Below are 27482 nucleotides of genomic sequence, written 5' to 3' on the forward strand. Positions count from 1 at the left end.
CACCTACACCAAGCAGAGGCGGAGGAGAGAGGCTGCGGAGTTTGAACCTCAGGAGACGCCATGTTTAGGAGATGCTTCTTTCTTCATTGTGACCAATAATTATGGTCTGGGTATCATCGGATAATTTGTAATTCATTTGTAATTCAAAAACCAAAAAAACGTAAATCTGTTATTTGATTCGAAACAAAAAACTGGAAAAACGTTTTTGGTGTCAGAATCAAATAACGAAAAACCAATCAAACCCAGCCCGTTTTTGGTGTTTGCTGATTCATTTTATCGTTATTCCTTTTTGGACTGAATATTGAACAGGTCTGCGGACATTCAGCCAATTCGTTTTTGCGTTTGAAACCAAAAACGGAAGTCACGTGATTTTTTCCTTTTTTGTTGCCAAACGAAAAACCAGGAAACCAAATTCAAAAGACTGTGCAATTTTGGTTTTTGCAAATGTTTGGGACAGACAGTAGCGTGGTGGACAGACAGGAAGCGGAAGTGAAGTGTAAAAATATCAAAATAAAATTCAAGAGGGTAGAATGGCCATTCAATTAAAAAAAAAATTAAAATGTAACACCCAACATTATGCAAGCACAGGATCTAATAAAATAAATAAATAGGCCTACATATGCTATGCATATGAAATATATTTTATCCACAAAATGTGTGATATATTATTTAGTTGCGTAGTGTGAATTAATAGCATAATTAATTACATAATTAATAGCCTGTGTTGTCCTTCCCAAACAGTCACAGAAGTGACAAGCAGAAGTTCCGATGTGTTACCAAGGCAGTGTCTAATTAATTATGCACTAATTTGCATACATTTCCAGAACAGGAATCTGAACACTGGATAAAGTCAAGTTCAAAATTCTTGTTTAATTTTGTTGTCATATGTCAAAGGTTTTTAAAGAGGGAATGATGGATATCTCATTTTATTGCACCATAAATCAGAAAATACTGTCAATTGCTATAAAAAAATAATTTTTGCCATATTTTTAGGCATAAAATGTTCTATAAATCGGGCTGTGAATGATATATGAACATTGTGGAAACCTTTGGAGTATAGACAGGAATAAAACTGTAAAGTCTGTTGTATGTAAGTGCTAGTGAAATGGAGATGTCTGGCTCCACCTCAGTCTTCTGAAATGTTATGTTTAAATATGCAAATGAGGCATTATCTAATTAAATATACCAAAAATGTACAGAAAAGCAGTCTAAACTAAACCAAAACACTGTTTGTGTATTTTGAACATTTTCTTTCTACTAGCCGGAAAGAAGACCTGTTATAGGAGCAAAATAGCCCAAAATCTCAAAGTCGACCTGTGCATCAAAAAGCTATGTTTTCATCTAGGATATCTCGCCCTGAACAAAAAATATGCGGGTCGGATCAAGGTTGTTGGATGATAAATATATTTTTAAAAGTGGGAATAACAATCATTTAATGTAACGTTTTAATCCTCTGACTGCAGACTTTGTGTGTCGGCTTTGTCTTTTGAGTCGCTTCACTGAGGTGTGTTACTAACAGGCACGTTAACTGTAGAGATTTGCTGCTCCATACTATGAGAAAATTCAGAAATTATTCATTTAAATTGTACTTCCTGAATTACCTTCATTTTAAAGTAAAGGGGAACGGGTGCAATATTGCACATTGCAGTGCCAGTTCAGAGTGGGTTTTGAAAATTTTACCCATTCAGACTCTGCTTTTATATAAATATAGCTTGTTCCTGATTATTACCCTTTTTTTTCTTTCTTTTTTTTTACATAATTAATGCAAATTATGCTAATAGGGAAAGGTTGCATGACTACACCATGGTAACAGATGAATTTCTGGACATCACAAACATGAACACAGACTCTTAGATCAACTTTCCAAGTTAATCAGAGGCAAAATTATAACCATCTCTGATTTTGGTAATTAATTAGCTAATTACTCAAATTGCCCAACATTCAACTCTTGGCAACTGAGAGCCTAAGAGTTGCCATTTAAATCAGATACCATTTAAAAATTCACAGGAAACAACATTTCTGGGTTTAATATAGGCCATATATAGGTTTTTAGTAGACTATGCAAAGAAACACACGATAAGTTCAATAAGCCCACTAAATGCCACGGTAGTGCAGCATTTTTTCACAATTTAATTATTATTTTTTTTAAATTACAGTTAACCTATAAAATTACATTTAAATATTCCTTGACACCTGCAGGTACCACAAAAAGCCCCAGATTTCATTTAACTTTTTTTTGTAAATGAGAACAAATAATTTGCACTGTGTGTACATTGCACAGCTTCGTTACAACACAATGCCACTTTCATCTTGCACTTCTTCATTTGCACACTAGATGTCGCTGTTTCACCTACAGGGATGGATAGATAAAAACATTTACTTCAGTAACATGGCTGCTGAACTGAAAAGACGGAAGGAGAAATAGTTTTTGTTATATGTGGGCAAACCAGTGAACTACTGCAATGTCAGATGTTAAACAGTTTTGTAGTGTTGCGATAGAAAACACATTTTCTGTGTCAAATGGGCTTTTCTGGTCTAGAATCAGTGATTTTCTTTCTGTGTAACTGGTTGAAAACTTTGTTTTTACTATTGCTTGGCCCGTGACTCCTTATATTTTATTATATTATATATTATATTTTTCTGCATTTGTCCCACAATCAAAAAAGCTTGGCCGCCCCTGCTTATTAAAATTATCACACCACTGACCAACTTAGATTGTGTTTGCTTTGACTGAAAGTTGTCTCACCTAGCACAGTGAGTTGTGTTGGCTGCTACTCGCTTGTCCCACCTCAGCTCATCCCAGGCCCCTCCCCCTATCTGCACAAATTTGGACTGTCTGATTCCAGTACATAACAAAGACGGGAGCAACGGCAAGTGTTAGCATGAGGAATTCTTTCTGGAAACCTAGCTGTTCATTTGGAGGCTCAGGGATGCCAGAAAAGTCTAAACCTGGGAGGGAGGGATTAAGACAGAATAAGTGAAAAGGTGCCAGCTGATAGATGGATGATGGAGGAAAAGATGGGAGGGGGTTTCCATTCCTTTTAATACACTCATCTCCCAAAGAGGTGCAGGGAGTCACTTTACCCTCACTGTATTTTTAGCAGCAGGGAACACAGAAGGAAGCCAGGATCCATGTCACTCTTTATCTATCTCTCTCATTAACACGACCGGTCTTATGATATCCATTTTCATTTTAAAATTCTCTGATTGATGAGAAGTTTGAAGGTGGCCCAGTGTTTCTCAGGACCCTGAGAAGTCAAAAATAACCTCTAAATACCAAGATAGATTGAGATAAACTTGAAATAAGATCTCCACTTTAGTTTATCCAGTTTTACAATCTGGTCACTTACTTTAAAATCTACCACTATGTTGTTACTACATTGATTAAACATTGTTAAAACTCTCTAATATGCTCAACTCTCTTTTTAGCCTCACCATTCCCTAAATCTCTCCCACCCTCCTCTTCACTCCTGTCACCCCTCCCTCCCGCCACCAGCAGGGTGGAGTCTATCAGTTGATCTAACCAGTTTCAGGGTCGACCTCCAGTTGTACAGGGGTGATCCGGTACTCCTATCCTCTTCCTTTCTGTCCTTCTCCTTCCCGAGGAGGTTTTTATTCCTCCTCTCTTGTACTCCCTCTCTTTTTTGGATCCCCCTATGCCTAAACTCTCATTATCATCTTTTCCATCCCTTTGATCTTCTTTTCTTCCTCAAAATCTGAAGATTTTACCATTCGTGCTGGAGCTTGTCTTTCTACCTCATCCACCCTGCTACTCCTCATCCCTTTTTCCCCTCTACATCTGGATCACTGGGTTCTAACAGCTGATCAACCAAACAACCAACAGGCAAGTCAACTGCAGGGGAAAAAGCCAACCAACAAGAAAGTATGACAGACAAACCAGGCATGCCAACGGGTGGTGGAGATGATGCGGGAGGCATCATGGCGCTGCTGGAGCGTGTGGCAGGCCTCATGGACAGTGTCCAGACCACGCAGCAGCGCATGGAAGAGCGTCAGCTGGAGCTGGAGAACACGGTAAAGACCATTCAGACAGACATCATCAAGCTGACTAGCAACCACGCCACCACCAGTTCCACCGTTGACCGGTTGCTGGAGAAGACACGCAAGGTCAGCCGCCACATCAAGGATGTCAGGGTCCGTGTGGAGAACCAGAACATCAGGGTGAAGATAGATGCTTCATAGTTACTTTAAGACCAGTGGAAACGACCACTGGGGTTCTGAATTGATCGCTTAAGAAATTCCCCTTGTATCGGGGCAGTGGAGTATTGACTCTAGTCTAGACATGGTGTCGAGCATCAGGCTAACCTATAGCTACTTGACTAAATACACCATAAAATATACTTCTAATGCTCTTAAGATTTCTAATCAGCATTCAAAGAAGGTTGTTTACTGCCTTGCTAAAACATCACAGGAGGGGTATTCATATCTCTGAAATTTTGAGCCTGATCTGAAAGAGATTCTAAAGAAAACCTACCTGGACCAAACATGCTTAAATTAATTATCCATAAAAGGACCCAATCTGAAAGGAACCTGACGACAACTGAGCCCAGTCGAAAAGAACCAATTGAAAAACAGGGTTAACTTGAACAGACACAAATCTTGTGACAATACACAAGAACTCCACCTTTCCTGATCACATTATACAGAATGGAACTTGGACGGGGCCCAACTCATGACCCTGGTTGGGAACCAAGTTTCTCACATTTATTATGGAGCCAAAGAAAAGGTTCTGGGGCATGTATTGGTGACACCAGATTTGGCATCTCACTTACTATATGACTTGAATAACATCATAAGTCTAATTATAATCATCAGTTCCTGGTAGACACTTTCAACTGCAGACAGACTGAACTGTGGAACTAATGAGGTCAAAAGGGCCAGTATGTTTGACAGGTGATGAATTAAAGGTGGATGTGGAGCTGGACAAGTTCTAAAATAGCTGTCAGCCTACATCCAGTTTCCACAGAATAGGAGAACTTTCACTCTTCAAGAAATAGTCACAGCAACATTTTTCTGAAAGGTGCAAACCTCTGTCTTCATCCTATTTTTAAATTGGATTTTGCTGCATGATTCTCCCAAAGACCTTAAGAAGCAGCAAACACTAATATAACAAATCAGTTTCTTCCGTTTCAAAACACAAAGAACTTTTCAGAAAGATGTTGCCAAATGCTTCTCTGTATCTTTTTTTTTATGCACTTATGATCCAGACTGCCAATACTGGCAGTGCTGATATTAAAGCCCAACTAAACTGCAAGCAGCAATGAATAGGCCCTAACACCTTTCCACCAACAGAGGTGCTGGCGGAACACCGGTTCACGCAGCTGTGCATTGACATTGTGTGCACGACTTAGATGGTTCCTGCTTGGACTGTGTTGTGCTGGAAATGCCGTATTAAAGATTGTGTACCACTTCCTGTACCCAATACATGGTGCTAGAGAATGCACAGTAATTATTGTCATGTTGCTAAATATCATGTGTAGACCACACAAGATAAATTTCATGTAAATTGAATGATCTTTGTCACATATAGCTGACTTTCTGTTCTCAGAAGGTGACGTTATGAGTAGAAGTCGATATGGGCTTGTAGCTTTCTTCAGGCCTGGACTCTTAAGCAGCGTGTGAAATTTAGGGCAGATTATCTTATGTAAATTATGTTACAACAGTTTCCTGTGTCATGTCGAAACATTAGAATTTGCCATGCCACCACTGCAACACAGTTTAATGAAAACTTTCATTATAAAGCGTCATCAATGTCTTAAGGACTTGCTGCCCAAATCTGAGATGTATCTGGACAATTGCTGGGAGCAGTACATCAAAGTATAAATCATGACATTTAGTGTTGGCAGTAGGTGGCGCTCTGATGATAACTCAATATTGACACATGGATGTCTTTAGGCCGGGATTCCTATCAAACGTGAAGTTTTGGGCAAATTGGACCATGTACAGTGGTTACAGACCACTTCATGTTTTGTGGCAAAGCATGGAAATTTGACACATTGCCATGGCCATGCTGCTCAACGAAAACTCAAAAGCTTTACAATGTGGTATTGCTAAGGTCTTTAGATTGTTCCTAAATTAAAGTTGTCTTGGCAAAATCTAAAGGAGAAGTTTGTTAAAGTGACTGACTTCCTGTTATGGCTTCCAGACACTTTTTTTAAAGTTTTGGGATGTTATATGTGCCTCCCAATTTTCATATGTTGGTGAAACGTACTGCAGGGGCTGCTTCACTGATATTCTCTAGTGGGCCATTGTGTTACACCTTTGCATGAAATCATTCATTTTTTCATCAGTTCTGATGCGTGTGCAAAGTTTAATGAGTTTTTGAGCACCTTCAGCCTTTCAAAAATGTGCTTCTTTTTGTGAAATAATAAATCGAGCAATTTCAATAGGACCCTTGCACTGGACAGTGCTCAGGCCCCAATGAGATCTGCAGTTAAGTAAAGATCTTCACTTGTGTTTAAGTCTGGCATGAAGTGACTGTTGTGAGAGGACACTTGAGATCACTGAGCAACACTTTAAGGTCTCCAAAGGATCACATCTGAGCTCTTTCAACGTTAACAAACTGCATTAGTCAACCAGCATCTCAGTTCAATCTAAGGGTTGAAATAGCAACACACAGACACACACAGACACAGACACACACAAACACACACACACACACACACACACACACACACACACACACACACACACACACACAGCTTCGTTTTACTTCTTTGGCCTTCACAGTTAGCAGCTGCCAGCGCGATGGTGACCTGGTTATTTTAGCTCTGGATAAACGTCACTATGCTGAAAGGTTACAACACAGATCTGGAGCTCATAGAGTGGGCTTTCAGTTAGAATGAACAATTTGTGAATGACTGTTAAGCTGTTAAAAAAAAAAACTATATTCTCTAATGCTGACTGGTGCAGCTGAGGACTGAGTGACGGTTTCTGCGTGTAAATCTGAGTGCAGCTCCAGCTTAGCTTTTCTGGCATTTTATTTTTCTTTGATTTTTGCATCTTGGATCCGTTGCAGTGTTTTACCATTATACTTGGGTTGGGTTAGGAACTGATTCTAACAATCTGATAGGTCAAAGATGCCACTGAGCTGACGCCAAAATGACGAGAACGATGCTTTAAAATTGCTAAATTGTACTCCTTCACCAAAAGGACAAATAAACAGAGGATTTAATGTCAGCGTTCTCACCAAGTTAGTCGTCAACAAAGAGCTTTTAATTTGGATTTTTTTTCTTTTTTTTTTTACTGTGAAGATGCTGAATACAATGAACTGTTAGTTGTGTGTACTGTATTTCATTAGCATGCTAACTGCATGTATCTTACCATGATAACATTGAAATGCTAATATCAGAATGTTAACATTAAGAGTTCTGATGTAAATTAGCTTGTAGACTAGGACTGAATGCAGGAATAGCTCTCTGGGGTGTGGTTCAGTTACTGTAATCTGGACTCTGTAATGAACAGCGTCAGGTTGCAGGACGGTTCAGTGAGGCCACATGTTGAGCACTCCTCAGAAAGACACTGTGATTGGCTGGCTTCAGCTGCTGGACGTCAGGCTGCATTGTGCACACTAGTGCTGCATTGATGTTGTTTGGGATTGAAGGCAGAGGTAGAAAAGATTCCTATGGTTACATGCATTGACATGATCAAAAAACCCAAAATGGTTTGTATAAAGGCCAACGTTTTTAAACTCTCCCTTCTTTACAATATCTGCACATGGCGACCTACATGCTGTTTAGATTAGAAAAGGATTTTGGTATCATTGTGATATAAAAGTCTTTTATTTTAAGCCCACTGATAAAACAAATGGGTGTGTGCTGTTATGTGGTTTCTGTACTGTAAGTGACTGTGCCAGCTGAGCACTGACAGGCCAGGTTATTCTGAGTCTGGACCTCCACCATCTCCTAATATAGTTGTCTGCTCTCTCTCCCTTCCTCTTACTCTCTCTGGACTTGCTAACGATGATCTTCTGGACGAGGGTTATAAATCATATCATTAGCTGCTAACAGGCTCTGCTTGCTGTTTGATTTGTTCTGACAAATTAGATGGATGGAGGAAATCCTTTCAGAGCAGAAGCCAAAGCAGAAGCTGTGGGGGTTCAGCACATAACTGTGATGTCATGGGGTGAGATGGGCTTGTGACCTTTGACCCTCCCTTTCTAACCACTCCTCCTTGCCCACAGTTTAACAGAACAGAGAGACCTTAAACCTGAAGTCTTGACTTCTGTTTCCTCATTCTGTTGGATTAACTGTCTGCTAGCTGCTGTTCAGTCTTGTTGCTCTGTGTAGCAATGTGACACTTTTCTGACAACTAAATCGCCAGGAAAAAATGTTGGTGTTTTTTGTGGCACAGTCTCGCTGGAAATGCAGCTATGTCTCACTAAAAACACACATGCACTTGTCATGGCTCTATCTCCGGTGGACACACAGCTACCGATTGCAAAAAACATACCAGCGTTCAGTGGCTAAAAAGCCGCAAGAAACACTGAAATGACTCACAAATAAATATTTGGTTTCGTTGTTGGTCTCCAACAGTGGTCTGCAGCTTGGCAGCTGTCTTGTCACTTCATCCACCATCCCCTCCACTTTGTGATGACAAAGTCAGCTCATCCCACTGAGCAATAGACGGATATTAGACGTCTAGTTATTTTTTAGACCTAATTTCAACCGTCTGGATTCCGTCTATTTTTAGACGGAATTTAGACGTTGCACTTTAATCTAGTATTCGATAACTATTAATTAAAAAAAACAACTGTAAGGTGCATAACTGATCTCCAAATACTTAACTAAAATAATAATGATAGCCGTTGAGCGATATACAGTATAGTACAGATATAGTTGAGATTTAGACGTCTAAAAAACTTTCATTTCTATACCCCTGATAGACCAATTTTAGACTAGATGTCTAAGGAACATTTAGACGTATATTAGACGTATAATAGACCTAAAAATGCTCGGTGGGATATACTATGTCACTTTAGAAATGTTAATATGTATGAAACATACAAATTTAACGTATCGAGGTTTGCAAAATTGGACAATGCCAACATTTTCTTCTGGCAACTGGGCTGTTTCTGACTGGCAATATTCAAATAAGTCACACAGGAAGTGACAGTTTTATGAAAAACTTTGTAGTTACATACACTGATATCAACAGCAAAACTCAAAAAGTTGATAAACCTTTCAACTAGGGATGTCAGTTTGGTTTAATTTAGCTTTTGATAGCCTGACACCCATTAATCAGTCACTAACAGGTTGATTTAAATGAAAAAAAAAAAAAAATGGTGTGAGATAAGAGGGCCTTTTTTTTTTTTTTTTTTTAAAAAATCTGGTGATTCACTGACTCAGTGAGCTTTAGAGGTGGTGAAAGTTTAATGTTTTGTGATGTTAATGTTTTGCCTTTCATTATATTTTCTGTTGGCTTTGCTGACGACAGCCGGCTGACTGCTTTAACATGTGGAAACATAGCGCGCACTGCCCAACTTCTGCTTTCCACTGGTTAGCTGGTTCCACTGGTCGCACCACCCTGGTCAGGTGGGAGCTAGCTAGCGGCGTCGTTCATCTGTGATTACAGCTGGCACTGCCACTGGGACGGCATGTAACCCGGGTGAGTAAGCGGCTTCATTTTTAACTGCGAAACCCCTTTAGCATTATTACCGTAAAATTCGGTGTATAAGTCACACTTTTTTCCCCTTTTTTTTTCATCTAAAAAGTTGGGTGCGGGTTATAGACCGGTGTGACCTATAGATCAAGGTAAATGCTGACATAGGTAATTTGACCCACAAGATGGCGCTACGTAGCTAAAGATTTGTGACGGACATCATAGCCAGCCAGTGAACAAGCCGCCATATTGTCACATTGACATACATGAAAAAAAACAAAAAAACGTTTAACGTTATAATTTTATTTCCTGAAGAGGGTGTTTGGAAAATTGAGAGGTTTAAGAGGTTATTGTGTTTTGAATGTGTTTCAAATTAAAAATAAAGGGAAACAGTGTAGGAATAACTTGTATAACGTTTTTATTAACAAATATAAACCTTTGTTTTCCCTGTTTGAGACCTTAAAAATAGACTGCGACTTATATGCCAGTGCGACTTATATTGCGAATTTCACAGTAAGTATGTTAATGGTGCTACCAGAGCAAACAATGCTAACATAGTTAACAATGTTAAAGGGGGCTTTCGTCTCAAAATTGAGCTGCTTCACTGACAAGGGTGATCTTTGGGGGCAGCACAGGGTGGGCACAATATTTCCCACAGCAACACTGTGTTACTACTAACACCCTGTGTTGCAGCGTTACAACAGTAGTCGCCAGATGAGTGTTGCCGCTAGCTAGCTCCCACCGGACCCAATTGGTGTGCAGTGTAGCACATTGAAGCCCAGCAAAATTAACCTATAGACTGACATGTAACCTCGTAAAATTATACTCAGCAGTAAGACGAATTATGGCCATCTGTTGACATCCCTGTTTTGAACTTTTTAACAGGACTATGCATTAAAGGGACATTGTGTAACATTTTCAGTTGTTTATTGGCAAAAATCAACGTCTGCATTCATAAATATGTCGTCATTGGTGTACTATTACCTCCACCAATAATCTGACTTATTCTCATAAAAGGAGAATTTCGGATTTTTTTTTGTACAAGTCGTTTGGGGGGTTCCATAACATTTTGCCATCTTAAGAATACATCCGCCAGCAATACATACAGCCCCGCCTTCGGCATTTTCGTTGAGAGCCAGGCCAGCACTATGTGACTGAGAAGCCGAAGGAGAGGCGCAAGAGGCGTTTCGCTACCACCCCGCATTACTGCAGCATAACAAAGTCCCACTCTTTGAGCATAATACAGGATCATGCAGCATCACGGGAGATGGAATCCTCATCGCCAAGAAAGTGCAAAAGGGAATCAAAAAGTCAACGTGACCGGCGAATTAAAAAAAGGGGGGTTAACATCGGGGTAGCCTTTCCCAGGTGGAAAGAGCTGCTGAATGAGAAAGGTAATGCAATCACAGCTAACAGCACTAACAGCGGCGCTGTCAGCTGTTAGTGCTGTTAGCAGCCAGCTCCGCTGTCAGCCGCTGTTAGCTGTTAGCCGCGCAGTGATTAGCCGCTGTTAGCGGCGCAGTGATGCGAGGAGAGGGATGAGGTGTGTGAGGTTGTGCCACTTGTCAGTTGTCAAAAGACAAGACATGATTGGTTTGTTTCAATTTACACCCGCCCCAACAGTCCTATGTTGTAAACACAGCCAGCATGGTGAGGAGGGGGTTTGTCAACTCGCGTTGCATGTGTCTGTGTAGGAGCCTGAATGAATACTCCATGAAGTATCGGATGACGTGGTTTCATCAATGTTATCATAGATTTTTGGTACACAGCAGCTACCGTTGTTACAGTGAGGCGCTAGACTGCGCTATCCGTTTGAATGCTATATGATTTCAACGGTAGATGGGAGAAATTCCTACACACTGTGGCTTTAACTTTGTTGTGATATGAGGTGACAGAAATGTAGCACTGAGTTTTAAAATGTGTAAAGGACTTAAAGTTGGCATTGCTGTGATTTGAGGAGATGCATAAAAATCTCATGTTTGTGAGTTCAGTACAGGCCTGGAGTCAGGACAGGGTTAGCCTATGATAGCATAAAGACTGGAAACAGGTGGAAACAGTGAGCCTGGCTCCACAGTTCTAAAATACATCGTTCAACACCTCTAATGCTCAGTGATAAACACGTTGTTAATCAGCTTTAGGAGGAGTTACATGATGGAACTATTTCTTGTTGAACGACAAATGCCAAGTGCTGCTGTGCAGATGCAGTCAGTGAACACGTTTTGGTCTGTACAGGTACAGATTAACCAAACAAGATATAAGTGAATTATTTAGTGAGATTTGGAGAAGCTGGTAGGTGTATTTATTTATTTATTTTAGATTTACTCAGTTTTAGTTTGTTAGCAGACTCTGCCACATGCTCCTGCTGTGTAGCTCAGTTATGACTGGGATGCATTCTGTCAAAGCTTTGGAAATGTCAGTCTGTCTATCAGGTGTCATAAAGTGCCTATGATGCATGTAATCAAAGATCCTGATGATCCCATTAGCATGCTCCAGACGAGTTAGCTACCTAGCATGAATGTTCATTTCATCCAGGACTGACCTGAACAAATGCCAGATTTCTTGATGAAAGCACAGAAAGCTGATGGCACTCAGTTTTCTGACATTTCTCACTTTGTTCTTTGTTTTCCAGTTCAGGTGTTTGGGGGCCTTCAGGGGTTCTTAAGGAAGTTAAAGGCGGTCCCCAGTAAATTCATTGCCCCACAAATTCAGCTTAGTACATCTGTCCAGCTCACATTTCACTACAGATCAAAGTGTAGAAAACTGCCGAACATCATCAACAGTGATTTAGACTGGGTGTTACTGATCTGGGGCCTCATTTATAAAGCTTGCTTACTCACAAAACAGGGCTTGAAAGTGGCGTACGCCACTTACCACACAAAGGTTGTGATTTATAAAAATAAACTTGGCGGGAGAATGTGCGCAAATGTAAGCAAACTCTGAGTCATGCGTGCGCACATTTTGGAGACACTGGGAAGTGGCAACGCAGATGGCGAGGTGGAGAAGTGGAGTCAGATTTTTATTGATGTCTCAGGCAAATTTAATGTCACGCTATATCTGCCTTAGATCCACGTTATCATTGAAATTAAATCCAGCAGCCTTATTTTGCGCTTGGAGTGAGTGATAATTGTTTCATAAAAACGTTGTAAAATCCAACTCAAATCCTGAATTGAAATTCTTTCTAAATACGTATTTAATCCGCACTGCCTCTAACGTCTCATTGTCCACTCTGTGAGCGCAGGAGGGGGAGAGGACGGCGCGACTGCATGGAATATATTTATTTATTTAGCTAAATATTTCCAGTGCATTTATCATGTCTCAAAATACAACCATTAAGCACAACCGTTACACTCATTTCATCAGCCCTACTTAGACATGTGCTGTTCATGACAAAACCGGCATGAAGAAACGTGTTCGCCTATTACACTTTCGTCTTTGAATTGTATTTCAAATTACACATTGTATTTTGGGACAGGGATACCACTGGTTCATGCTGTAATTCAGGCCGTGTGTCTGATAAGATTAATTGCCATAAACATATAAACACTGCAGTGACCCTCGTGCGTAATTGCGCAAGATGGCACTGGCACATACTCCTTTTTGCCTCCACCTTTAATAAATGTGATTCTTTATGTCGCACATCCAAATGTCAAACATCCTCAAATTTAAAAGCAACACATTAACTACATGTTGGTAAAGGAGTAGAAACATTTGGTCTATGTGTTGCCACTTTTTTTCGCTTTCTTTTATTTATTTGATCCTGCTACTGTGGCCACCAAATAAAATCTGTCTTCAGTCCTCCACCTCCCGTTAAAGGGTCTCTAGCTCAGTCTCGGAGAAATTACGTTTCTCAGTTCGTTTCTCACACCTGTCGCCGTGACTCACAACGAGAGAACACTCGCATGCCGGCTTATTTATATGCAGATCGCATTCATGAGGTGATTTGCATGACCATTTATGGTTGAACTAGGGCGTGTAGAGGGCAGAATATGAGGCGGATCTGGGTGCGCACAACTCCAGGAGGTCTGTGATTTATAAAGAGAACATTGCGTGCAAGTGTGCGTGCGCACGGTTTTATAAATCAGATTATTTTTTGGCGCACACCATTCTCAGCTTTTGGGCGCACATCAACTTTTAGTATGAATCCTAAGCACTCTTTTATAAATGAGGCCCCTGATGTTTTCTTTGAATTTACTCAGACAGATTTTGGTGGTTAGGTTAAGGACTAGAAACACAAAACACACTGTCTCCTGTTGCTTCCTTGCTTTATGTTCTTTTTCTTCACTTTTTTAGACCTTACTAGTTTTTGGCTAAGTCTGTTCTTTGTGGAACTCTGGCTGCTTTTCACCAGTATTAGGCATCAGTAGTACTGGTCAGCTCTCCGAATGAATGAGCAGGATAATCGGATAGTGAATCCTGGTCAACCTTCCCAAAGTAGATTACATTTGCAGGGATCTGGAGCAGTTTGCAGCTTCGGCCTTGACATTTTTACTCCATTTCATGTTCGGTGTAAACTTATCTTTCAGTTACAGACTGATGCATGACGTAGCCTGAAGCTGAAAGTGATCCAGCTTTGCTTCGCACGCTGCTGCTGGCTGATATGTTTAGCTTCCTGCAGCCGAGCACTGAGCTGCAGAAACAGGTGCTACAGTTTATTTATGGAGGCAGGATCAAGCCTGCACACTGACAGCCAAAGTCTACATGACACACTTTAACCAGAGACAGATTTAAACCTGACATCAACTATTAAACTTTGTCCATCTGACTGAGAAGAAAAACAAATACATTTTTTTTTACATCTAACGCACAACATGTTTTTTCCCCAGCACAAAGTCCATTTTATCAGGTATGGAATCATTACATTCTTGGGTTCACACTCTGTTCTGTGTTCTCCTCCCTCAGGGTGACCAGGAGTTGAAGGCCATCACACCAGGCAATGAGCCAGCAGAACCTAGTGGCAGCTCCACCGCCAGAGCTGAGGTGGAACCGGACAAGTTTGAGCTCCCTCCAGAGTCAGATGAAGAGTATATGGTGGTGGAGGAGGCAGACTCCACAGCGGCCGGGCGATTGAAGAAGACAGGGCTGACGCGCATCGAGAGCTTCAAAGCCACCTTCTCCAAGGAGAACATGACCAAGACCCGCGAGAACCTTGGCACCAAGGTGAACAAGTTTGGTGAGCGCATCGTGACGGCCGAGAGGCGTGAGAAGATCCGCCAGTCTGGCGAGAGGCTGAAGCAGTCGGGCGAGAGGCTGAAGGAGACCATCACCAAGAGCGTCCCGGCCAAGCTCAACCTGAAGAAGGAGAGGACTGTGGCAGAGGGCCAGGAAGGAGCTGAGGGTGCCACGGAGGGAGCTGCGCCCGTCCCTCCTCCCAAGGGTCGCAAGGGCAGCCCAGATGCCGCTGAGGCAGCTGATGATGAGGGTAAGGCGGAGGAGTCTGAGGTGCCGATGTACGACATGAAGCAGCTGTCCTAAACCGTGACACAGTGACAAGATCTGCACCATTTTCTTTGGACCACTGAGACCGCATAGAGGGAGTGAGAGAAAGTTTTAGGTTGCTGGTAATAAGCAGAGCTGTAAGAGCACCAATAATGAAGAAAAACATTTGTTTGAACGTTGTTGAAGGAAGTGAGCAGAGAACAGGCCGGTCACAGATCCAATCTGACTGAACATTAAGACAACAAGCAAACAGAGCCCTGAAATCACTGAGGTCATTTCACATGCTGTCGAGTCTGTTCTGGACATTTATTATCAAATCAGCAAATATACATATGGTCTTTTGTTTTGTGTTCAATAAACACTGACTTTGGGAAATTAAAGAACAAAGTGTTCAGAACTTTTCCCATCATCACGCCACTGCTGTTCACTTGTTTTTGCATGTTAATGAGGTTGAAATGTTGGATGTTAAAGCTGTAACAGGGTTATAATACATTGGGTAATGTAGAAGGGAAAAAAGAGATTAAGAGTATTAATGCTCAGTAGAGCAATAATTAATGCTCAGTAGAGCAATAATTTAAGTTAAAAGGTGAAAAACTCTGTCGCTGAAGATCATCTTGAATAAACTGGATTTAACAGTGAGAATAAACAAGTGTGTGTTTGGAGGCAGTGATCAGGATGGAGGCTGTTTGTTTCTGTAGAGGTCTTCACATGTCCAAAGGTTTGGACGCTCCCAGATTCAAGTCCTGGGTTGGGTCTTGGTCACTAGAGGACCTGTAAAGACCTCTAGTTTGTGTAAGTGGAAAATGTATCAACAACTTTGATAGTTCTGCCAGCTAAGAGCAGATTTTAAGTCCAGGTAAAGTAAAAATAAATGTGAGTTTGTCACACCACAGAAAAATGTGTTATTAACCACCCAGCCAAATTTGAATGATTAAAAAATCGCAAGTGTATAATATTAGGTTTTGAAATTGTTGAAAGATTAGCAGGATTTTCTGCTCTGAGACACCGAAGGAGCTGAAAAGCCATGCAGCTACAGACTCTCCTTAGCAGCTAACCCAGTAGCCTATCACAGTAACATACACACCCGAGCTTCAGAAAAAGCCACCGCAGAGCTACAGTGTCTTATTAGCAGCTAACCCAGTAGCATAAAGCTACATACAGCCCCGGGCTTAAGAACGAGCCGTCACACAGCTACAGACTCTCTTTAGCAGCTAACCCAGTAGCACAATGCTACACATACCCCTGAGCTGAAGAATGAGTTGCCACACAGCTACAGACTCCCGTTAGCGGCTAACTCAGTGGCATAAGGCTACACACACCCCAGAGCTAAAGAACAAGCCACTGTGCAGCACCAGTCTCTTGTTAGCGGCTAACACAGTAACACCAAACTACACACACCCCGGAGCTAAAGAATGAGCCACCTAGCAGTGACAGACTCTTTTGGCACCTAACTCAGTCACACACACAGTCTGATAGCACACCACACACACCCTGAGTCAGTGCACAATGACAGCCTCTTGTTCAGCAGCTAATGTTAGCACAAGTCTCACACCCACAGGAGCGAGCAGTAACTGTAGCCGATTTAGTCTGAGAGACTGAAAGGTTTGTTAGTGACAGCTGTTCAGCTTGTGTATGACTCTGGCATTTAACAGAGATGTTTATTCATGTATTTATTGGACTGAAAGAGCTCAGAGAGCTCGTGGGATGTAGCAAACTCACCAGGGGGCGAACGAAACAACACTGATAATACGACCTCTAATGTCGGCAGTAAAGTAGTATTTATATAGTAGGGGAGGGTTATGTTCAGGATGCCTCCAGTGTGTCATCGAGCAGGCTCTTAGGCCCACTCAAACAATTCTGGACACAGAAATGATGATAAACAGTTTAACTGCACAGTTCAGTACTACACGGCTCAGTCTTTTCACATTTTCAACAAGTATTTTCTAACATGTGTAATGTGTTTTGAAAGAAATCACTGATTTAGCTTTACCCAGACTTTAAAGTGAGTAAGACCTTAAGAGCTGTGTTTAACAGAATTCTTACTGACACAGAAAGTAAAACAGTAAACACGCAGATCCCTGAAAGCGGTTAAAAATAAAAAACAAACAAACAAAAACTTGTCCTTTACCATTAAGTCTTTACCACATTTACATCAGTAAAATACTTCTAAGACCGGGTCATGAAGTCCAGGTTTAAAAGCCTTTAATAACTGATTGATTAATAAACATCTAAATAATAGATTAAAGCTCAAGTGTGTAGGATTTAGGGGGACATATTGGCAGAAATGGGATATAATCAGTGTGTTTTCTTTAGGGTATAAGCACCTGAAAATAAGAATCATTCATTACCTTAGAATGAGCTAGAATAGAATAGCTACAAAGGGAACAAGTCTTTGTCTACAGACATCACCATGTTGCACCGCCAGGTTTCTACAGTAGCCCAGAACAAACAAACCAAACACTGGCTCTAGATAGGGACATTTGGGTTTTTGTGTCGGCCACTGTAGTTCTCCTACATGCTTGGCACACAGTAGAAGTTTCAGTTCTGCAACCTCACAGTTAGATACCACTAAATCCTGCACACTGGACCTTTAAGTCATATATAAAATGTGTACTGTATAAAGTTTTAGTGTGCTAGTGTTACACATGTGTGAAATCAGTCTTGTCACTATAGCATTAAGCTAGTGACAAAAGTGAAAAATTACCTTGGAGATAAGATTTATTTCGGTGGAAATTAACTTTTTGTGTAAACAGGAAAAAAAATTTTTTTTTTTTGAGAAGTTCTATTTTGAAGGAGTCTCAAACAACCAGCCTGAGCCAGATTCGGCCTGAGAGACAATTTCATAAGGTCCCCTCCCCATTTCAATTTCCCCTTGTATTTTAAAGTTAATTTTAGAGCCTCAGACTGGCTTTGTATTTTACATCGCTAACTTTTCAACATTAACACTTTGGCACATCAAGCTGAAAAAATAAAGCTGTTGTCTTATGAGGTTTTCAACACTGTTGTTGATGTTTATCCTGTAAGCAAACCTTGTAACTCTAATGTTCTGTCAGTATTTTGACAGTATTGTTAGCGTTGTTAGGGTTTGTTACTGAGTGACTGCATGGCTGTAGTTTGTCAGAGGTATCACATTAAAGCAGGTTTGTGTTTGATTGTCATGTTGAGAAAATAAAAGTTCACTTGAGTCATTTCTGTAAAGTGAAGTCCACTCTTCAATAATCCCACGGAATTTAAAATTGATTTTCACAAACTTGTAAAAAATATACCAATTATGATGAGCAGTGCTTTTAAGTGAAGAAACAACATGCAGATGTTGAGGTTTCCACACTTGATTCTTCTGAATATAATAAGTTTTTCTTCTCGTTTAGATTTTTATTTACTTTGGTTTTCTCGCTAAATCTCTGTTGATAAATTCTTCAAAATGAATTTCAATTAAGAAACAAGCATCACTGATTTACCTCACCAGTGAATTAGTTTTTTAGGGATTTGTTCCTCAGTCTTCACATCTCTAACAGCACCCTGAACATAAACACAACAGAGAAGCTGCACATTCTTTAACTTCAGAGATAAATCCCCTATAAAAATTAATTTGAATGTGATTGAGAAACAGTGATTCAACATCTCTGAACACAGGAGCTGCTGGTCTACTGCTGCCTCGATTAGTTAGTTAGTTTGTGTTTTTGTGTGGCGCTGGTGTTTTAAAGGGTTAGTTTGGATTCACCAAAGTCACACAATAACACAAACAGTAGTAGACCAGCAGTTCCTGTGTTCTAATGGTGTAAAATTACTGCTTTTGTCACTGGAGTCTGGTGGCCTTGACAAGAGCATAGCTATGGAAATGATGCCTGTAAAGGGCTTCCTGATCAGAAATGACTGCTTGATGGTAAGATCAAGTGATGAAAAGACTCTCATTATAGTGGATACTTAACTGATATAGATTTTTTAGGTGTCTATATGTTTTGCTGTTCTCATCCACAGCAGGGCAGTGTTTAACTTCCAGCCTGCTTCTCCAAACTGGGGGCATACCAACCTCCCACTACTGTAGGTAATACATTGACTATGGATAAGGACCTTTTTAACCTTATTTCAAAAGATATGGACAACCCCTTTAAGGGATTGACATAATACATTTACTTTCACATTAGTTTTGATAACAGTAAGTTTATGAATTTTACCTTACTGAATACAAAAGAAGAAAAACTGATGTTACATGAAGTTTAATTTATTAGTTTATTATTACCAAATTCACCAAATCAACAAACCATCATCCACATGAAAAGACGAGAGAAAATCTGAGTAGGCATCTTGATTTTAGGAAATAAAGAGAAAACAAAACAAATTACATTTTTTCTTCTGCGAGCAGAGAGGCATAACAGAGCTGAGAGCTGAGATCAGTAGTACTGGAACAGTCCGACATTTAGTACAATGTTCTCTGGTCTCTCCAGAGTCTCATGTTTCAGATGAATACCAGTTCAATCACATGATGGACGAAACACTGCAATCTGCTCATGTATGGGCATAATATGAAGGCACGCTGGAAAACCACTAGGTGGCAGTGTCATTACAGTAAACACTAACTGCCTGCCAGTGGTCATATGAATGGACCAAGACTCTCAGCAACATTTGCAATATAAAAAAAACATGCTGTCACTTTCTGAATCTATTTTACTTTAGTGTGAAAACTCAGAAGACTAGTTGCAGCTAGTAACAGGCACGGCATATTATGTTTTGGTAGCCAGCTATTTAGATAGTAAAATAATGTTAGCTATAGCTGATTCCACAAACACAGCACTAGACTTTCATTGACCAAGTAGAGCATTGGATAGCAATGGATCAAAATGACTGGTGTTTTGTTCCTGACTGTGGAAACGACAAGCTTCCTGCTCCGCTCCATTGGACAGCACCTCCATAAACTATAAGTATTGGAAGATGAAAGAAGTCAGACAGGTCAGACACAGTTTCCCTGTCATAGAGGTGTTTACTGGAAACATAAAGTAGGATCAGAAAGCGACAGCATGCTTATCTATATTGCATATGTTTTTCAAATATAGCCTCTGGAAAAATATTAATACTAAGTCTGCTTTTCACCTAAAACTGAGACTTTAGCACAAAGACAGGAAGTTTCATCAGTGTGGAGATACGCTTTGAGAATACTCCAAGGACCGTGTTTGTACCACAGTCTTTTCAGTTTGTTTGTTTTTAAATATATGTTTAGGTGTTTTCAGGTGAGTTTTTGTGTTTTTTCATTCAGTTTGAAATTTTTAATCTGAACATTTCCTTTTTCTGTCTTAGAGTGTGTTTGTGTTCTGTTTTTGTTTATCTGGTTATTTTTTAGTGAATCAGATAGTGTTTGGGAATTTTCAGAATGTAAAAATAAACTTGTCAGCTCTTTGGTTGACAAACTGTAAGGAGACTAAACTCTAAAGCTCACATGTACATTAATGCTGAAATATCTGAGAGTATTTAATTCCTTTCAGTTGTTGCCATTTGCAGGACACCAGATATTTTTCTGCCTGCTTGCTCTGCCTTTTTATTGTTGTCAGACAACCACTTAATCTCTTCCTTACCCTAACCTTCACATGTAATCAATCTACCATTTATCTATCTATTTTATTTATTTCAAACTAATTAGCATCTTGTCCTTAAAACAGACAGGCAGAGGGTACTTGCTGTCGCTCTGGTTGAGGCTGAGAGGCTGTCAGCAAGTAGTTTGTTGGGCACAGAGAAATGGAGATCTGTGTGGGTACATGAGACCCTTAAAAAGAGGGTTGGATCATGGGGAGTACCAGTAGTTTCTCCTCCATTGTTTACCAACTGTAAACTTGTTGTCACAACCACTACAGAGCCCGCCTCTCAAATCATCCCACTGGACAATGGGCAAAAAGTGGAGATGACGCAGGGTGCTTTTCCACTTTGAGTTGAAGTTTCTTCAACTTGAGGAGTTCAGAGCGCTCTGGCAAAAACACCAGGCGCCTAGAACACAGAAATGGAGGCACATAGCAACGTAAAAACAGTGAGCTAAGAGCTTCATGTTCATTAAAAAAAAAAAACAAAACAAAACACAAAAAGCTGCCTCCTGTAGCCAAAATGCTTTCTGTGTGATTAGGGCCATACACTGTTTTCTTTTTTTTTTCTTTTTCTTATTTGTTACTCGTGTGTTTGTGGTTTTGTTCCTCACTGCTTAGGTGATGAGCAATCTGAAAAGAAACCTCATGTAAGTGAATCTGCAGGGGGGTATTCCAGAAAGCGGGTTATGTGAAAACTCAGAGTAAGTCAACCCTGAGATGAGGGAAACTCTGAGTTATCCGTTCCAGAAAGAGAAGCAACTGAAACTCTGAGTCAGTCACCATGGTAACAGACTTCTGTGAACATAACCTGCTCGCTGACAGGTTTTCTTCAATAAACCCTGAGTTTTCCTCTGTCTCCTCCCTCTTACACGCTGTTTCATTTCCTCATTCATTCAGTCCGTGTCAAAGCTTGTATCAAAGAGATTTACCGTCTGTCACAGTCTAAATCCTGCTGGATATTAGTTTGTTACTCAGGACTGTCTTACGTTAGACTACTGAATTTATGCACATCAATCATTTCTTTGGACACCGGTTTTTGTCTTTACATTCAAATATTACACATCGAGAATTCACCCTCAGCTCAGAATCAAACCTCTGTCCTTTTTATATTTATTATTTTTTATAACACTGTGCACAAGGATCAGACTGTCAGTCTGTTAGAGCAGCTCCCAAATGTTTATTGCACATAATGTGTAGGTCTAATTATTTAAATTTTAAAAATGGGTATGAAGCTTTAGACACGTAGTATCAATGACTAATGATCTCTATCACTGATGTCATTGGTCGCACTGATGGAACATAATTCCTATAGCCTAATATTGGGGATTATATGTTCATATTTCTGAGTGAGCAATGGTGTAGCATTTCAGTGTCTTTACATTTACTACATTTGTAGCTGAAATAAAGTCACTGAATGCTGTTGTGTCAAGATACAAATAGATGTGCAGCATTTTCAAATCTACTGTATTTTAACCTCAACGTCTTTTCAAGTGCAAATCACCAAACATATTATTACTGGGTCAGACTGTGAGTTTACAGTCATGTCTTTATGTCTTTGATCTATAGCCTGGCTTGTATGTTTTAAATCTTCTGCCTCCTGTGTTTTTCCCCATCAGATTCAATCTCAACAAATATATTATTGTATATAATTAATATAATGTAATATATCTACAGCCTGATACACAGTCAGATTCCACCACTTTATCTTCATTAAGGAAATGTAAGTCTGATAAATGATGAATAAACGGACAACACTGAATAAAACTTTTTTATTAACTTTATGGTTAACTTATTGACACTTTCCTCGCTCTGACTCAGGCTCTTCTTTTAAAGATAAACGTGTACCGTCTGCTACACATGCATTAATATCTCTACATCCACTGGATTAAAATGGAGGCCTGTCTTTTATTTACCTGTTGCCATGGTGAATCGTGGAGTTGGAGCTCCATTGATGATGGCTTTTTATTGTCGGCTTAACTCAGAGTGAACATACTCAGAGTTGACTGAACAAACTCAAATCAGCTGTTCTGGAACCGGTAACTCAGAGTTTCCCATCTCAGAGTAAACCAACTCAGAGTTCAGGGATAGACTCAGAGTTTGTTGAACCTCCTACCTGGAATACCCCTCTGGTCAATTTCAGTCAAAGGTTATAAAGTTTGCTGTGGAGTTTTAGACACTGTAGGGTTTGGTTAAAGATGCTTTAAAAGCAAAGTTAGGTGAAGTCCACAAAGAGACAAACACAATCCAAGACGACTATCAAGCAATTGAAGTGGTAAAAACACAAAAGCCCTGAAAACAAAAACAAACAAAGACAGGCTGGGGGGTATTCCATCAGCGTAGCTAAGAATATCCAGACTAAGGTGTCATCTTGAAGTTTGACTAAACGCCAGCTCCCCATCTAGCTCCCAATCTAGCTCCAACCCGTTCCATCAAGTGAAATCAGCTGGCTCCAACTGACGCTAATTCAAGCCTCACCTGTTAAGCCTCAACTCATGCATGTGTCCAGGGAAAATAAAAAGTCCAAACTAGTCGAGTGCCGAAAATGTTGCAAAATGTCATAAAGCAAATAAAGGAGCGAGCGGAGGCTTTTTCTGCAGTGGAGCAAACGCTCCTTATGGAAGTGTATGAGGACTATAAGGACATAATTAAGAAAAAAGGCAATACTGCAGCAATTAATAAAGCAAGGGAGGTGGTAAAATTCAGCATTTCAGCATAATATCATGTTCTATAAATCCCACACCAAAGGGACAAAATATATATGTAGATAAGAACACCTATTAAATCTAACAATTCAAGTATGCCTAATGAAATTCACCACATGTGTAACTTAATATTAGTGAGAGACTGTTTATCACATGTATCTACTGATTCCTATGTACATTTCAGATGATGCATTTAATCAAACTATTTTATGTCAATCATCGCATTTATCACATAATTGATTGTAGATTATGACATTTCCGAAAAGATCAGTTTATAGGAAATAATCACATGACATTTATCTATTGATTGTAGAAAATGACATTTAGCAAATCCATCAGTTCAGTGGAGATAAGGGAAACTATTAAGTGAATGCAGGTGAGAGTGAATCAATTGTCTGTTTGTCATCATGTGGCAGTCAACTGTAAGCTCTATCCCTTATTATATCAAAATAAGGAAAATCCCCTTAAATGTATGGCATGTGCTATAGGATGAGGAACAGACAAACCACAATGGTGTGTGTCCCATTTTCATCCCTCACTGTTATGTCTCATCAGAAGCAATCTCAGAAGCCAGAGGAGGACTTGGCAGCAGGTGAAGATAAAATATAAGAATCCTGCTTGCTCTGCGTCTCTCTGGGTGTGTCCCTCTCCTTCTCTGGCCGTTGTCAGTTGACCTTAATTGGCTGTGAATTTGCTAGCCAATTGGAAACAGAGTGGGGTTGGGATGGGAGGACAATCACATATTCATGTGGTTTGGTGTACATATACAATCTTTTTTTAATGCCTCAGTTTCATTTTATTATAGTTTTGTTGTTATTAGTTCGATTTTGGCTTTATTGTTGTGTTGTTGTTTTTTTGATGATCTTATTTTTATTACATTTTAATTTGTTTTTTAATCGTTATGTGTGTTTTTGATTAATTATGTTACATATTTTATGATCTACATATTATCATTACATGACAGTTGTGAGTGTGTAAAAGCGCTGGCAGAACTGTCTTTTAGGCATCTGTTCAGGATTGCCCGGCAGCATAAATTACCATGGTTACTAGGCTGGGATTCAGGTTAACCACCTTGATGGAATGGAGTTGTGGCTCAGGTTGATGGGATGGAAACCGCAGTTCAGCTTGATGTATCAGGCTTAGCCAGAACCATGGTTTCCATGGTTACCGATGTGAGGCTAATCTTAGCCACTTTGATGGAACAGATCTCTGGCTCACATTAGCCAGACTTGGCCATTTAAGCCTGGATTTGCCTTTAGCCTGCTTGATGGAATACCCCCCTGGATCATAAGAACATCAGCAAAAACAAAGACACTCAAAAACAAAAACTTTAACAGTTGTGTCTGTGGAATAAAAGAAACATTTCTTTCTTAAGCTTTTTGTTATGGATTTCAACTGATATTGAAGCAGATTGGTGTCTAAATGTGCCAAATACTTGAGTTATTCAAAACAAATTCATTCTAATATCACACAAATGTTTATGACATACCATTTAGAAAACATAGTAAAATAATTATCCCTAGTTGAAATATTTTATGTGGTGTATTTCAACACCATCAGTTATGTTGTATTTGCTATGTCAGGGCTTTAAATCTGAGCTTACTGAAGTGCTTCAAGATTCACATCTCTGCTAGTTGATTTTTTATGTGAAGTAAAACCAAGAAAAATTCATCTAAAAGCTGAGGGAGGATTTTGCAAAATGATCATCAGGAGAGTACAATAAGTGTGACCTGTACTTAATGGGCTAAAACCTGAAAATGATACCAGTATGGATTTGGTATTGTTTCTGCAGTGGAATAATACAGAAAAATTAAACTGTATATAATAAACATATCCACTCAGAGAGTTGGAGGATTACTTGCAGTCGCAGAGCAGCGCAGCTCCTCTCAGAGTCCAGTGCTCTGCTGGCTGAGCACTCCTCAGCTGCAGAGAGAAGATGAAGTTCAGGTCGGTCCGACGCGGTTTCTTGTAGACCGGACAAGAGTACAGGCTAACTGCCCCGCCGCCACCAGGCTGCCGCTTACTGTCGGCCACGTTAGCTGAGCTGACAGCGTAGACATGAACCACTGGGAGAGGAGTGAAGAGGACCTGAGAGGAGACAGCAGAGAGGAGATTTTATTTATTTGATCACTTATCAATACTTTTTGTTATTTAATTTTTATTACTTTTTCTTTTCATTTTAATTGTCTTCAACTTATTTTTATCATTGATTTATTATGTTATTAATGTTTTTAATCGATATTTATATATTATTTATATATTAAAATTTTATCACTTCATAGTTTACACAAATTACAACATTATTACATTTTGAATTTATTGTTTCATTTTATTATTTACAAAAAAAATTAATGTATAATTATAGTTTATTTTACTATTTTTTACTATCATTGGTATATTTTCTTATTTGTGTTTTTTTAATATATATTATTATTTATCATTTTTATCATTAAATTATCTAATTTTTTTTATACTTTTATTGTTTTTTTAGTTTTAATATTTCTTGTCTTATCTTTTGTTTCATTTTTTTTTTATACACAGACTGACCTTGGGTGGGGCCTCAGAGAGTCTGGCGCTGCGTCGATCCCATCCTGCCCCATCCAGGAGGAGGCCATAGATGTAGACTCCGCCCACGTCCTCTGGAGGTGGAGCTGACACGTCCTCCCTCATCATCTTGGTGACATCATTGCTAAGGATGACAGTATCCAATGCCCAGCCCCTGGACAAGTTGGAGCGTGTTGTCTCCTGGCGCATGGCGGTCAGAAACCCCTTTGAGAAAAACAGACACAAACAATGTTTCACTGATAAACATGATGTATGCATCTCAACTCATCTTCACTGTGTTGGCGAGTCTGAGCCGACCTGTGGGTTGAAGAAGCCAGTGAGCCAGAACTGATTTGGTCGGCCAGTGCTGATCCAGCCGCTAAGCTGCTGGTTCCTCTCGAGCAGCTCGCTGAACCAGAAGCCCAGCGTTGCCGAAGGCCAGCTGAGCCGCAGCCACAGGCGAGGGATCCGAGCGTTGAACATACAGTCAAGAGCATCACGCAGGTCCTCCGACATGATGATGGTGCCTGAAGCAACAGACATTAGGTCAAACACACTGTCTTATCTTTGTGTGTGTGTTTAATGTCCTTGCTACTGATTTCCTAAATATTACAAATTCATTTAATTTTCAATAATGTGTGTCAGGCCAAACCGTGGCCACACCCTAAACCTAGTATTTAGTCTGGGTTTAAAAATACCCTCTGTAGAAAACATGGACATGTTTATATGTCACAATGTCTTAACCCGCTCCAAGTACACTCTCACCTTTAATGAGCACAGCTCCTCCAAATTTTGTACACTGTTTAATTCCACTGGTAATGTGTATTCTGGTATCCACCACTAATGATTTGGTTAACTCCTTCAACTACATGTGCTCCTGTAACGGAGTTAAAAATGCACTTTACTAATTATTATTCCCAATTTGTATTTGTGAATTTTATTTATCATGTTAGGATTATTTTGAGTCAATTTTATCTCAATTAGTTATTTTTATTTACTATTATTTTATAATTTTTTTTTCCGTGGAAATGACTTTCCTGCACTCTGCCCTTTCCATACCGCCTGGGCTTCCATAGCCCTTTCCTTCTGCCCTCACAGTAGTAATGGGCAAAGCAGTTCTTTAGATGTTACTGAATCACTAGAATCAGTTCATTAAAAAGATTCGTTCAAAAGATTTGTTCACCAAATCATTCACTGCTTGGCGGGAGGAGCCCTGACTGTGTACTGCATAGTCCGACTCACTGAACTGATACACGGCTGAGCTGCTGCGTCTGCCCTGCACTGGTGAGTCTCATTACTGGCCAGCCTAACGTTTTAACTTCATCAGTTCCGGAAGTGATTCAGTTCAGTATGTTCACTCAACAGATTCATTCTTTTGAACTATTCGTTCACGAACGACACAACACTACCTCACAGTGCTGTTTGGCGTTGCTGGGGGCAAGTTGTATGAGAAAATGCTGCTGTGAATTCGTTTTATTTTCTTGGGAAATTGAGCCATTTATGTTGAAATCTTTGGTGTATATTGTTCGCTGTTGCATATTATTATGTTACCAAGCTGTTTTGTGTAGTTTTGATCGTTAACGTAAGTTTTAAAGACGTTTTTAGTTTCACTTTT

At 39.9% G+C, this 27482-nt stretch overlaps 2 protein-coding genes across 2 annotated transcripts in view; one reads left to right on the forward strand and one right to left on the reverse strand.

The window, feature by feature from the left end:
- The first annotated feature begins 3519 nt into the window (after positions 1-3519).
- cavin4b (caveolae associated protein 4b) lies at positions 3520-18252 on the forward strand. Its single transcript, XM_049565851.1, has 3 exons — positions 3520-4185; positions 13012-13027; positions 14462-18252. Exons 1-3 carry the CDS (start codon positions 3886-3888, stop codon positions 15088-15090), a joined length of 945 nt encoding a protein of 314 aa, XP_049421808.1. The 5' UTR covers positions 3520-3885; the 3' UTR covers positions 15091-18252.
- A 1672-nt stretch (positions 18253-19924) lies between these two features.
- The window catches only part of dnah5l (dynein, axonemal, heavy chain 5 like), a 206928-nt gene continuing 199370 nt past the window's right edge, over positions 19925-27482 (reverse strand). Inside the window, exons 96-98 of the mRNA XM_049565752.1 lie at positions 26186-26394; positions 25871-26092; positions 19925-25411 (exon numbers count right to left, since the gene is read on the reverse strand). Of these exons, the coding sequence (XP_049421709.1) occupies positions 25178-25411; positions 25871-26092; positions 26186-26394 (665 nt within the window). The 3' untranslated portion in view covers positions 19925-25177. The remainder of the gene's footprint in view (positions 25412-25870; positions 26093-26185; positions 26395-27482) is intronic.

This window comes from Epinephelus fuscoguttatus, linkage group LG21, assembly GCF_011397635.1.
Source record: "Epinephelus fuscoguttatus linkage group LG21, E.fuscoguttatus.final_Chr_v1".
Taxonomy (NCBI): domain Eukaryota; kingdom Metazoa; phylum Chordata; class Actinopteri; order Perciformes; family Serranidae; genus Epinephelus; species Epinephelus fuscoguttatus.